At 42.8% G+C, this 13,219-nt stretch overlaps 1 protein-coding gene across 1 annotated transcript; it reads left to right on the top strand.

Moving 5' to 3' along the window:
• The first annotated feature begins 169 nt into the window (after window positions 1-169).
• On the top strand, window positions 170-13,037 carry LOC133138651 (ATP-dependent RNA helicase DDX19B). Its single transcript, XM_061257585.1, has 12 exons — window positions 170-395; window positions 2,002-2,056; window positions 2,299-2,364; window positions 3,282-3,417; window positions 5,244-5,336; window positions 5,912-6,014; window positions 6,168-6,282; window positions 6,480-6,657; window positions 7,257-7,494; window positions 8,402-8,564; window positions 9,265-9,456; window positions 10,973-13,037. The coding sequence occupies exons 1-12, from the start codon at window positions 339-341 to the stop codon at window positions 11,032-11,034; spliced, it is 1,458 nt and encodes a 485-aa protein (XP_061113569.1). The 5' UTR covers window positions 170-338; the 3' UTR covers window positions 11,035-13,037.
• Window positions 13,038-13,219: the final 182 nt, after the last annotated feature.

Genomic DNA, 13,219 nt, shown 5'->3' on the forward strand with positions numbered 1-13,219 from the left:
CTTTCTTGGTTTCAGGAATGGATCTTCCATGTTTATACCGACATAATAGTTTACAAGTAAGAAATATCGGCATGCAAATTTCCACCTGGTCGTATTTCCATTTTTCCGCAGCAAAAGCAAGATTACCCCGGCTGGTTTGAGGTAGATTATAGACGGAACTCATGACTTTTCTAGTTTCTGAACGGTGAGTGGTAAGTGCGTACAACATCTGCGCAACTCCTTTTCCTGTCACGGCAGTGTAAAGAAGCAACTGAAAGAAACACGTCCAGGGTAGTTTAATTAGAATTAGTCCAAGCGAAAAAGAATTCGTAGAAAACAGTACACTCTGGGGGAAAAGGATGGCTACTGATTCATGGGCCCTGGCTGTGGATGAACAAGAAGCTGCCGCCGAATCGGTACGTATAAGCCTTTTAAACTAGCGAGCATCAGCGCTAACCATAGCTAGCTAGCTAGCCATATAGCAAGCAGGTTGAAAGCATAGCGAATAAGTAAACAGGGCCCTCAGCGATACACAAACAAAAAACTGCAACCAACTGATTAGTTTAAATTCAGTGCTTTTGACATTCGCGCTAGTTAATTATATAGCTAGTTAGCACTGTGTTTAATATACAACGGTTAATGTCACTCAGTGACGTTAACGAGACTATTCAATGCAAACCAGAGTGCAATTGGGTAGCTAGCGATAGCGATGTTAGCTATAGCTACCACTCAAATAGTTGCCACAAGATTTACCAGTGATCTAACATTAAGTTAAGCGTCTTTCTGCTATAAATGTGAAACGAACGTAGGCTGCGGTAGCTATTTAATTAAAATTAGCTGGTTCATGAATCTAGTCTGATATTTTAAGTGGTTTCACGAGTTCGATATTTACCGTTAACTTATAACGTTAGTTAGCAAACCGGTACCATGCGGTACATGTATGATTAAGTACGAAATTTAACGAAAATGACGTTAACTGCGTCATATGAGGACGCATAAGAACATTGCGTGCTTTGCAAGCAAGGGTGCTACATTTATCCTCATCTTTAATCACTCGTCTAAAAACAGTTTTGACAAGCTATCGTGTGTCTGTAACGTTATTTTGCTTGCCATCTGTACCGGTGTTGGCTAGTTAGCACTGCTTGCTAAATATGAGGTTGTTAGCTAGCTAGCTATGTATTGTAAAGCTAGCAGTGTTAGCTGCTTGTGTCCCAGTAACAAAGTGTGATCTGAGAAAGTATATTTTACGGTTTTATGTAGCTAGTTGTAGTGTACTTGTTTCTCTTATTTTTTTCTATTGACAAATCTTAAAAGAGGTTAATCATAACAAATTCATACATTTTTTGATTAAGTATGTTTTATTTATTTATTATGTAATGTGAAATTGCTCGTACATGGTTTGCAACACACATCAAATAATGGCCCATGTATTGACATAACGGCTACCTCTTATATCAGCGTAACCTTGCGTAAGAGGGCTGGTTGGTTCCCCAGGTTTGTGATCCCAAGATTCGTGTTATGATGAGCATGTTACATTACATTACATTACATGGCATTTAGCAGACGCTCTTATCCAGAGCGACGTACAACGAAGTGCAAATCAAACACAAGTATAAGTGCGAAGAGGACAGTACAGTTCCGAGTCCTAGTGTAAACATACAGATAATCAGAACCCTTGAAGATGTAGACATGTGCACTGTCTATTGACACCCGCACTGTCTATTGACACCCGCGTTCTCTTCTGGAATATTACTTTGTTTTAATATGCATGTGCAATGTGCTTAAGTAGTGTAGTGTTTAATAGATCACCTCGGCGAACTCACCTAAACCCCTCTAATGGCCTTCCATTGGGCTCGGACCCACAGTTTGGGAACCTATACTGTGAAGTTATAGAGGGTGTTGATGGAACTGTGTTCTGGAAAATACCGGAAATGTATTTATGCATGAACGGATGAAAAACCTGCCTCACCTGTTTTTGAAATGACCATGTTACCTATTCCTTTGACGTTGTTTTGATAACAGCTTGGCGGTCTGCACATCAAAGAAAAAGAAGAGAAGCCAAAAGCTGAAGCCAATGGTAAAGCATTGACTCATCCAAAATGGACATTTGTGTGTCTTAAGCTTATGCACAATTCTGTGAAATGCATGCAGCAAATAAGATAAATTACTCGTAAAAGACTTGGAATTAAAAAAAAAAGGAATACGCTAAGTTATATTTTTGCTCCTTGTGTCCAACATTGATTAAACATCAAAAGTTTTGATCAGTTTTAATGTTATATTTCCACTGATGTTTTATACTTATAGAGCTTTCTCCCCTAGGGACTGCAAATGCAAAGACAGAGGAAGATGGTGAAAAGCCGGATGAAGAAGACAAAGACGACAAAGGTTTTCACTTTTCCTTCCAATTTTAGCCACCCTTTAATTTTCATTCATTTCGAAAATGATGTTCTTGGTGTCATTATCCAAGTAAGTGGGTTTTAATTTCAATATACCTGGTTGTGATCATCAAAATCATTTAAGTGCATTGTAGCACTTCATATATGACCTTTGTATATCAGACATACCAGGGCCAATATCATGGATGTCAATGAGTCTGACCTGCTGTGGAATAACGGCTCAAGTCAAGAGACACTAACTGTACTGCTTTCTTTAATTGCATTACATGAATGCATGCAATACACGGCCTGTAGCGTAGTGGTTAAGGTAAATGACTGGGACACGCAAGGTCGGCGGTTTGATCCCTGGTCAAGCCACAAAAAGATCCGCACAGCCGTTGGGCCCTTGAGCAAGGCCCTTAACCCTGCATTGCTCCAGGGGAGGATTGTCTCCTGCTTAGTCTAATCAACTGGACGTCGCTCTGGATAAGAGCGTCTGCCAAATGCCAATAATGTAATGTAAATGAATTAATTAGTACAGTATAGTAGAACCTCCGAGAACCGAACACACCGGGAATGTAGGGTGTTCGGATTACTAAAATAAACAACTTTTATGAAAATGAATATTTATTTCCGTTCAATTTATTTTGAGTCATGATTTGCGGCATTTAACAGAAGGCTAACTGCCATATAATAGTGTCAGGGGTGTCACCAGAATATTAGCAGTTTTAGGTTACTTAATATGCAATTGTCCGTTCATTTGGGGCAGGATAATGCGCATTTCTAAACTCCACGTCTGTTTTGCAGTTAGCCATAGTTGTCCGATGCCACGCCCCCATACAAGGTGCATTAAGGTGCATCAAAAAGCACCATCCAACTAGAAAGTTGCGTTTGTCATTTACCACGGTTTCCATGTTCACATTTCAGAGGACAAAGCAGCACAGTCGCTTCTGAATAAGCTGATACGCAGCAACCTCGTTAACACGACCAATCAGGTGGAGGTTCTACAGAGGGACCCCAACTCACCGCTGTACTCCGTCAAGTCTTTCGAGGAGCTGAGACTGTGAGTGAGCAAGCGTCTCTCAGACACATTCATATGGTGGATGACCAATGGAACCCAGTTTTCAGTCAGCAGGGGATTTTACTATTTTGACAGGGTTATTTTTCAGTAACTGTGCTCAGCTACTGTATTTAATGTTTCAGTTAACATTGGGTTTATGGCCAGGCACCACAGGTAAATTTCGGGGAATTTGACTTTTGAGAGATTCAGAATGTGCAAAACAATATGCATGAACCAAACTGTTTTTCAACTTTAAAATGTAATTTCTTTTTTTGAGATTGGATTGCAATTATTTTATCCGTTTGACTTCATTTTCCTTGTGGCTGTACTTAACAAAAATATCATATCTACTAGTCTTAGAAGTTTGGAAGTCACACACACACACACCAAGTGTCACAATTTAGCATTTTTTAAAGAATTTCCCCTGCTTTAATGCCTATTTTGGAGCATCATAATAAAGATATGATGCTCCAAAATCGACACAAACCACAATTTTCACTCGACTTTTTGGGTCTCTATTGAATATATAAAGAACATTTATTTATTTACTTTGAGCAAAATTGGAGTGGTGCTATTGGGCCTGTAATTAATTAATTTATAGCAAAACGGATTGTCCTTTTCTTTAAGGTTGGATCACATCTTAAACCATTGGCCATAACCATGTTCCCTTCATCCTTGTTTTCTTATTCTTATATTTGCCACACCAGGTCGTTTACAAGGTTAAATAAGGTTGGGTATAGCTCAACACATTCACATTAATTAGCCATTAGTTTGGAGAACCACTCTTGCTTGTCATCTTTTAATGCGATTGTTCAGCTGTAGTGAAATGATTCCCCTGGCATACAGTTTTTTCAAGCCCCCCCCCCCCCCCCCCCAGGGGCCAGTTACATTCAGCAGCTATGCTTATCACTTTAGCAGACTGCAGTCCACAAGCTGAGTTTGCAAAGATGTGTGTGTGGGTGTCCCGTTGGCCCGCACAGGGTGTCATTCCTGTCATCCCAGCCAACTAAATCAGTCCCTGCCTGGTGACACTGTGGCCAATTATGCATCATTGTTCAGGGCTTCCAGCTGCAGTCAGTGCTGGCAGGGTCCAGATGAGATTTATGGGCCCATCCACACACTGGAGCTGTAAACTGAGCCAGAGCCTCATCCACACTGTAAAACTTCACAGTAAGGAGGAGGCAACTCTTAAAGGTCAAAGTTCTCTTCCTGGTTTTATTATCTAAAACGCCCACAAAATCAGGCCGTGGGATATGCTGTATATTTATCGTCATTGAGATATGAGCATGCAAGAAATGCATCGAAATGCAGTTTAACTTCTGTGAAATTGATTGGCTGTTCTTATGCTTTTATTGAACAAATATTTATTCAGTGAGCATAAGCTATTTATTGTCTGGGGTCTATGCTAGCAGTGTATTTATTGCAAGTCATAGCGATCTTATATATATTCAACAGCTTATTTTCCTCATATTGTCCAGCCCTGCCACAAAACGTTTGCAAATAGCAGTGACGTGAGTTTTTTAAAAAGTCCCTAACCCTGCCCCCAGAGCCCTATTCCCTTGTGGTCAGCTCTCTGTTAACTGCAGTGTCATCCCATAATGATGTCATGTCACCTGGGAAAATTGTCCAACAGCTTGGAAAAATAGCAGTTAGCAGTTAGTCCCTGAATTATGCCTACTGACAAAATGACAGTTGTTTGAGACACAAATCCAAAGGTCCAGGATGACCCAAAAAAATGTGTGTGGGTCTTTAAAGGAATGGGTCAGCGGGATGAGTCCTCCCTTCCCGTAATGCTGATCAGTGCCGCCATTACGGTCTCCCTCCCACAGGAAACCACCGCTACTTCAGGGGGTGTACGCCATGGGCTTCAACAGACCCTCCAAAATCCAGGAGAATGCCTTACCCATGATGCTCGCTGAGCCGTGAGTACCCACTCGTCTATGCATGCCTCCATTTGGCCGTAAGGTAGCCCCACAGCTGACAGATGGAGATGACAGTGCGCACTTCTCAACTGTTGTAAAATATGCATCTACAGTAACCGCATGCATCCGTAAGAGCGGAGCTGGTGTCTTGTTTTTAGAAACTAAAAAAGCTCATGGAAATTGAGGTTAAGGTGAAGAACTTGTGGATGTGTCCAAGGGAATAACTAAGCTGTAATTCGTACACACATCACAAAATCTACATCATGAAGTAATGTGGAATTTCAAAATATTTTAACTATAACTTATTTTTTATTTAATTTGCCCTTTGCAGTGTAGGTTTCAGTGTAGTAGAATGTGTGGTTGTTGTGTTTTAAGACCACTGACACAAACCTCTGGTGCGTGATAAAAATGGAAGTTTTGGGGGATATCTTGGCCATACAAATGTGGGAACTCCAGCAGCGAGCCGTCGCACACATCCACCTGCGTGACCTTTCAGGCCTGGTCCTTCACCGGACGTAGTCCGGGCGACGTTTCAGTCCCTCTGCTCTCTCTTCAGCCTGTGCGTTCCCTTCCAGGCCGCAGAACCTGATCGCCCAATCGCAGTCCGGCACAGGCAAGACAGCCGCCTTCGTGCTGGCCATGCTCAGCCACGTGGACCCCGCCCACAAGTGGCCTCAGGTGAGCGCCTCCACTGGCCCAAAGGGAAGGCCCGGTGGGCTCGAACCGTGTCGCTGTCCAAATACTTATGGACTGCACTGCATATCTTGCGTATAGTATGCGCAGTTTCTTCCAGAATGCAGCATTTTTAGTGTCAATGTTCCTGCGTTTCAGTGCCTGTGCGTTTCCCCCACGTACGAGCTGGCCTTGCAGACTGGAAAAGTCATCGAGCAGATGGGCAAGTTTTACCCCGAAGTCAAACTGGCATACGCCATCCGAGGAAACAAACGTGAGTGTCACGTCGAGTAATGCCTTCCAGTGAGAAAATGAGTTAAGCATGCTGGTACATTAACACTTAATTGTGAACAGAGGTGATGATGTCTTTTGAAACATGACAGTATGTAGCACCGACGTGTGTGTGTGTGTGTGTGTGTGTGTGTGTGTGTGTGTGTGTGTGTGTGTGCGTGTGTGCGTGTGCGTCTCCAGTGGAGCGGGGGATGAAGATTCAGGAGCAGATTGTCATCGGAACCCCCGGCACCGTGCTGGATTGGTGCGCCAAACTGAAGTTCATCGACCCTAAAAAGATCATGGTGTTCGTTCTCGACGAGGCCGACGTGATGATCGCCACCCAGGGTCACCAGGACCAGAGTATCCGCATACAGAGGTGAGCTCAACCAATCACAAGACCAGAGTATCCGCATACAGAGGTGAGCTCAACCAATCACAAGACCAGAGTATCCGCATACAGAGGTGAGCTCAACCAATCACAAGACCAGAGTATCCGCATACAGAGGTGAGCTCAACCAATCACAAGACCAGAGTATCCGCATACAGAGGTGAGCTCAACCAATCACAAGACCAGAGTATCTGCATACAGAGGTGAGCTCAACCAATCACAAGACCAGAGTATCCGCAAACAGTGGTTAGCTCAACCAATCACACGCCTGGAACATCCACATACAGAGGTGAGCTCAACCAATCACAAGACCAGAGTATGCGCATAGAGCCGTGAGCACAACCAATCATGCGACCAGAATATCCACATACAGAGGTGAGCTCAACCACTCACAATACCAGGGCTCAGTTTTACTTTTTGTTTGTATTCTGATGGTTCTCAAGCATTTGATGACCATTTTCAATATTGTGTTTTATCAATTAAATGAAAAATAGATGGTACTACGTCGGTTCACTCCGCCATACCAGTAAACCGAAACCATGAAGCCAAAAATTGGTGGATCACACAACCTCCCCCTTTCTCTCCAGAATGCTGCCCAAGGAGTGTCAGATGCTGCTGTTCTCAGCCACGTTCGAGGACTCTGTGTGGCGTTTCGCCCAGAGGATCGTGCCCGACCCAAACATCATCAAGCTGAAGAGGGAGGAGGAGACTCTGGACACCATCAAGCAGTACTATGTGCTCTGCAACAGCAAGGAGGAGAAGTTCGCCGCACTCTGCAACATCTACGGAGCAATCACCATCGCCCAGGCCATGATCTTCTGCCACGTGAGTCCTGTCCACTGGTAGATTTGCCCGCTGGTAGACCGCGCACTTGTTGTCCACCCTGCTCGTAGTCCCGCACATGCTCGTAGTTCCACGCGCACTCTTGGTCTGGCCTACACTTTATCTTGCATGGAAAGGTAAATTATGTAGATATATTAATATGTGGGGAGAATATTTATCCAGAGGATGCATGTCATTTCAGCTTAGGATCGCACGGACCTGTGGCTGTGCATTGTACTTCTGAGAATTATGTCATCAGAGTGCATTAGTGTAATTTGGAATTCCATTTCAAAAGGGAAACCTACTCATGTTGCCAACTCATCGTGCCATGGCTGCATTGTGCTAATATTGAGCATTTTTGTTTGTTCATCATTTAAAAATTATGTAAGTGTACTTTGGCACAGTGTGGTCAGTGTGTCCTGCGGTGAACTGGCCGACGCTCTAAAATGATTGGATTACCGCATTTTATTCAGTCCTTGAACGCAAAGAAATCATCTGCAAAATAAGGACACGAAAGGGACAGATACCTCTGAAGTTGGCGGATAGAGCTGGCGCGTTGGCCTTGTGATGAAAAGGTCTTTCTTCTCTAGGCCTGATACTGAGGCCTTCTTTAGAGCTCGGTCTTTAGGGGAAATGAGTCTGCGCAAGTCACTGAGAAGCCCAAGGTGCTGAAGCCTCTGCACCAGGAACTGGGCCAAAGAGCTGCTCCCACTGCGCCCTCTCTCTAGCTCTGAGCCAGGGGAAGAAGTGGTCACCAGTCAAATCCAGGTTCAGAAAGTATTTTGTTCTAATCACATTTTCTTCCCCAATTTACATCACTCTCACGTCGTGTCTGTCAATTTCTCGTGAAAAATGAGAGCTCAATAGAAAAGATGCCATTCCGCCTTCAGACCCGTCCTTTCTCTTTCAGACTCGGAAGACCGCCGGCTGGCTTGCCGGGGAGCTGTCCAGAGAGGGCCACCAGGTGGCGCTGCTGAGCGGGGAGATGATGGTGGAGCAGAGAGCCGCGGTCATCGATCGCTTCCGAGACGGAAAGGAGAAAGTGCTCGTCACCACCAACGTGTGCGCTAGAGGTAAAGTCACCGAAGCCAACCCGCTTCCTTAATTAACTATTTGTCGGCGACCTGAAAATTCATGTTAGTCCTACCTCAAGAAATGACTCGGTCCGAGCTACTTGACATTTTTAGCAAGGTTTCTTACCATAAAGAAAATTTAAAAACTGAGCTGAAACAGGAGCTAGCTTCTGTGATATCACTTATATGTGAGTGAAACGACTCTTGGGGGCAATTTTGGAGGGTGGGGAGTTGATCTTACTGGCGTTAAATGAGGAGGTTGAAGCAGAGCCGTAGCCTGTGGCTCTGGGGAGAAGAATGTCTTGTTGCGTGAAAGTATATTGATTGGCGGGTAACAGAGAATTGACAAACATTTGATCTAAATACACGCCCACTGGTACATGATAACATGAAATCTCATAAAATCTATTTTTCCAGGAAGTGGATTTAAAAAAACATTGGTCTGATAGTAATATATGTATATAATAATTTAATAATGTTTTTGGAATATATACTTTAAGATATGTTTGTGATTATGAAGAATTTACTAAATTGCGGGGAAAAAGTGAATTTTGATTTCAGCTTTAAGAAGCTATTGATAATGTTACAGCTGTGCTTTACAAAGGCAAGGGGCCGCAGGAGAGAGCCCATCCCCACAGAGAGCAACTCAGCCCCTCTGATCTCAGATCACCAGGAAGGTTTTCCCCCTTTACGCTTGCAGGGATTGATGTGGAGCAGGTTTCCGTGGTGATAAACTTCGACCTGCCCGTGGACAAGGATGGGCAGCCCGACAACGAGACCTACCTTCACCGGATCGGCCGCACGGGGCGCTTCGGCAAGAGGGGCCTCGCCGTCAACATGGTGGACAGCAAACACAGTATGAACATCCTCAACCGGATCCAGGATCATTTTAGTAAGTCCTGCAAACGTGCTGTTTCTGAAGGGGTCCTGCACCCATGTCTGCAGTGTGTTGAGCTTCTGTGGGGTGCGTTGAGCATCTGTGGAGTGTGTTGAGCTTCTGTGGGGTGCGTTGAGCTTCTGTGGGGTGCGTTGAGCTTCTGTGGGGTGCGTTGAGCTTCTGTGGGGTGCGTTGAGCTTCTGTGGGGTGCGTTGAGCTTTTGTGGGTGCATTGAGCTTCTGTGGGGTGCGTTGAGCTTCTGTGGGGGTGCGTTAAGCTTTTGTGGGTGCATTGAGCATCTGTGGAGTGCGTTGAGCATCTGTGGAGTAGGGCTGCACGATTCACGTTGTTGAATATTTCCATGAAGATATCACTTGTGATAAACAAATATTGAAATGTGCACAGTTCTAATGTCTTTCTGCTTTAGGTGGTAACATAGACCCCATGACAATGAATAGCCTATGCCCACTGAATATAAAAAATGAAATGCATTATTTTCAACATGCTTTTATTGAACTGCTTGCACACGAGCAGCCAATCAATTTAACCAAACATCATTTCAATAAATAATATTCACGGCAGTTCTTTTGATGAATGCGATGAATGATTGAAATGCTTGGTGTTTATCTCGAATGTTCTTATCTCGATAACGCAGCCCTACTGTGGAGTGCGTTGAGTATCTGTGGAGTGCGTTGAACAAGCGCAGTCTGGATTTGACGTACACCACCAGGTCCTGTGGTCTCTTATCTTTAGTTCTCTCGACTCATTCCTGGAGCGTTCGAGTGCTGATTTTCATTCCGACATTAATCACAATTGCTGAAGATCGATCCTGGAGCTGTTAATTATTTTTCGTTAGACGCATAATCCACAAATCAATATATATTCCTAGATTATTGCTCAAAACGAAACAAAATTCTGTTAATTCTACAAAAATGCCTGAAATTGGCAAACTGTGTTTGTGGAGAAAAGAATGACCTCTTTGATTTAATTCTAAAACTAAACACGGGGCGTAAAGAGATGGAAACCCCTACTCTCGATAATATTCAGACCACGGTACTGCCGACTTCCTTTTTCCAACGGCAACGGCTGCACATTACCTGGCACAGAAACTGAGGTGGCCAAAGCCACGACCCCACCCCCTATAGCCTCAGACCTTCTGTAGGCTGCACAAATAAGCGACCGTATCAGGGAGCGTATCGGGGACTGCAGCTGTGACCGCTTCATTCCGGCCCTTAAGCTGGGGAACTTAAGCATGGAAATGAGTGTCGGACATGCTGTGTGCTGCATACTGAACTCACATTCACAAGAACAGTGCAGAAGTGCACGCTAATGAGCATTCCAAATGTGGTAGAAAAAAGGTCGGCGCTGAGAGCCATGAGCGATGAAATTAATTAATGAATTCATGTGCGGTTTATATTAATGTGCTGTTTTATATTACGCAAAGTATTGATGGAGGGAAAAATATTGTCATTCATTTGGGATCCTCTGATTTTTATAATTTCATGTGGATATATTTCTCCTTCCCCCACAGACAAGAGAATTGAGAAGCTGGACACAGACGACCTTGATGAAATTGAGAAGATCGCCAACTGATGAGACCCTTGCCGTTTTTGTCCCACCAATGGGAATCCATTTCTGTGGATATCGGACTTACCTCATATCAAATTTTTGCAGTTGGACAAAGTAACTGTAGGGATTTCTTTTATTTTGGAAACGACAAAAAAAAAAAAATACAAGCAGAAGAAATGTTTACATGGTGACAATAAAAATTAGGTCTTAGCCTAGCCTTAAAAGGAAAGTTTTAAAATTCAGGTCAGTAACGAAATGCCAAATAGATTAAATTCTGAGTGAGCAAGACATTTTGGATTAGGTTTGCTTTTTGGTTTTCTTATTTCCTTTGTTTTTAATTGAGTGGCCACAGATTCTGAAAGCTCAACTCCCATGTTTGTGTAGTCTCAGTTAATTGATAGCCTCTCATGGGACATGTGTAGGTACACAAAGCAGTTTTACGCAGTGGTATCTCGACAAAATTTGCAGTGAAGACAGATATATAAATTCACTTGCTGCCGTTTCGATTTTGAAATCACAGGAAATAAAAAAATAAAAAATGTCCTTGAAATAATTAGGAACATAAGAGGAAATGTGTGTGAAAATAAGGTGAAAGAACTGAAAATAAACACACAGGGCAGAATGTTTTCTAAAATGTAGACTCAGTCTTTCACACCCGCATTATTTTGAAGGACAACCATTCATTCAATACTTTTCAATAGGAGATAATGTGCATAAGCCCGAAATGCAAGGGGGAGGCTTGACTGGATGGAATGAGATTCTCTGTAGTGCGCGACTGCGGAAGGCGAGTGAGTGCTTCAATAAACTAAAACATTGTGCAGTTTCTGAGTTTGATTAGGTCTCATCAACCTTCCCCTCCGGTTGATGTTTGGTCTACAACAGCAGTCAAACAAAACTAATCTGTGGATCCCACCACTAGCTTTGTCAGATTAATAAAAGTGATTAGGTGGTCTTGCATAGTGAATTCATATTTGCACATCAGAACACTGGCACACCAGTTGGAAACAAACTATGCAGTTCTCAAAAGCAACCAATCCTATAAGTAAAGAGGATGTGACCATGGTTTTAATACTGTACCACAAAATTAACATTCCTGTAACATCATTTTGTAGGCGAAGATCATATTTAATCCCAAATCCCAAAATCTGGGTGATTTTCTTTCCGAACCGTAGAAAATCATAGTGAAGTGTATCTCTGTGGAGCATCTTGCATCTTCATACATGGTGGCTGGGTTCTGATGTGGCTAACATGAACACAGGTGTTATTTTGAAGGGAGAGCCATTTTGTGGATTTGTGAACTCTATATCTGTGGTGATTAAAATGGGGATAAGATTGGGTGTCCTAACCTTTCACAAAGACATTAAAGAGGGGCTCCACCAATCACAGAGTATTGAACAATGTTGACCTTTTGGCTATACTTTATGGTAACGACCACAGGGTGCTCTGAAGTATTTTCTTTATTTTATTTTCTCCAACGTGCGCAGTGATTGGAACTCCTTTTTCCTGTGTGTAAGTTGGCAACCATTATATCTCCATTTTATTATCTCTTCTCAAACAATGGCTTCAAATTGACAGAATATTGTCAGTTCTATTAATAACAGGATTGTATTTCTTAACATTGGCTTACAAATTCTGTTCAAAGACAGGAAGATGGACACTTTTACCAAGTAAAAATAGGAGTACTTAAAATGTACAGTATGGGAAGTGTACCTAAAATGTTAGGACAGACTGCGCCCTATTTCAGTGATTTGGAAAAAATGCTTTACAGAACAGCAATTCGTATTGCAATTTTCTTTTGTACTGAGGTGTGTATGCATTTTATTTGGTCTGTAATTGGATACCTACTGTATTTATCTGCAGATGTTACGGAGAGAATGTGAGTGAAATTGGTTGTTTTAAAAGTCTAGCATTATCATAACTATGAAACCAGTAAACCGCAGTACTTTTCACCTATACTTGCTGCCTTTATGGTTTTATGGTTATTTCTAAATTATATTTGTTGTAATAAAGAATGCCTACTTACAGACCACCTTTGTCTTCCGTTTTTTCTGTGACCCAATAATATGCTTGATGTGGTTAAGTTGTGCTGCAGGCTTCCTTACCATTCATTTCAGAAGAGAAGATTACTTTTTGCAATGTGACAATTTGATGAACTGGTCAGAATGAGCCTCTTGGGATTCTCTGAGGGAAACCTTCTGCCTGTCTGTTG

The sequence above is a fragment of the Conger conger genome, chromosome 10 (assembly GCF_963514075.1).
Source record: "Conger conger chromosome 10, fConCon1.1, whole genome shotgun sequence".
NCBI classification, from domain to species: domain Eukaryota; kingdom Metazoa; phylum Chordata; class Actinopteri; order Anguilliformes; family Congridae; genus Conger; species Conger conger.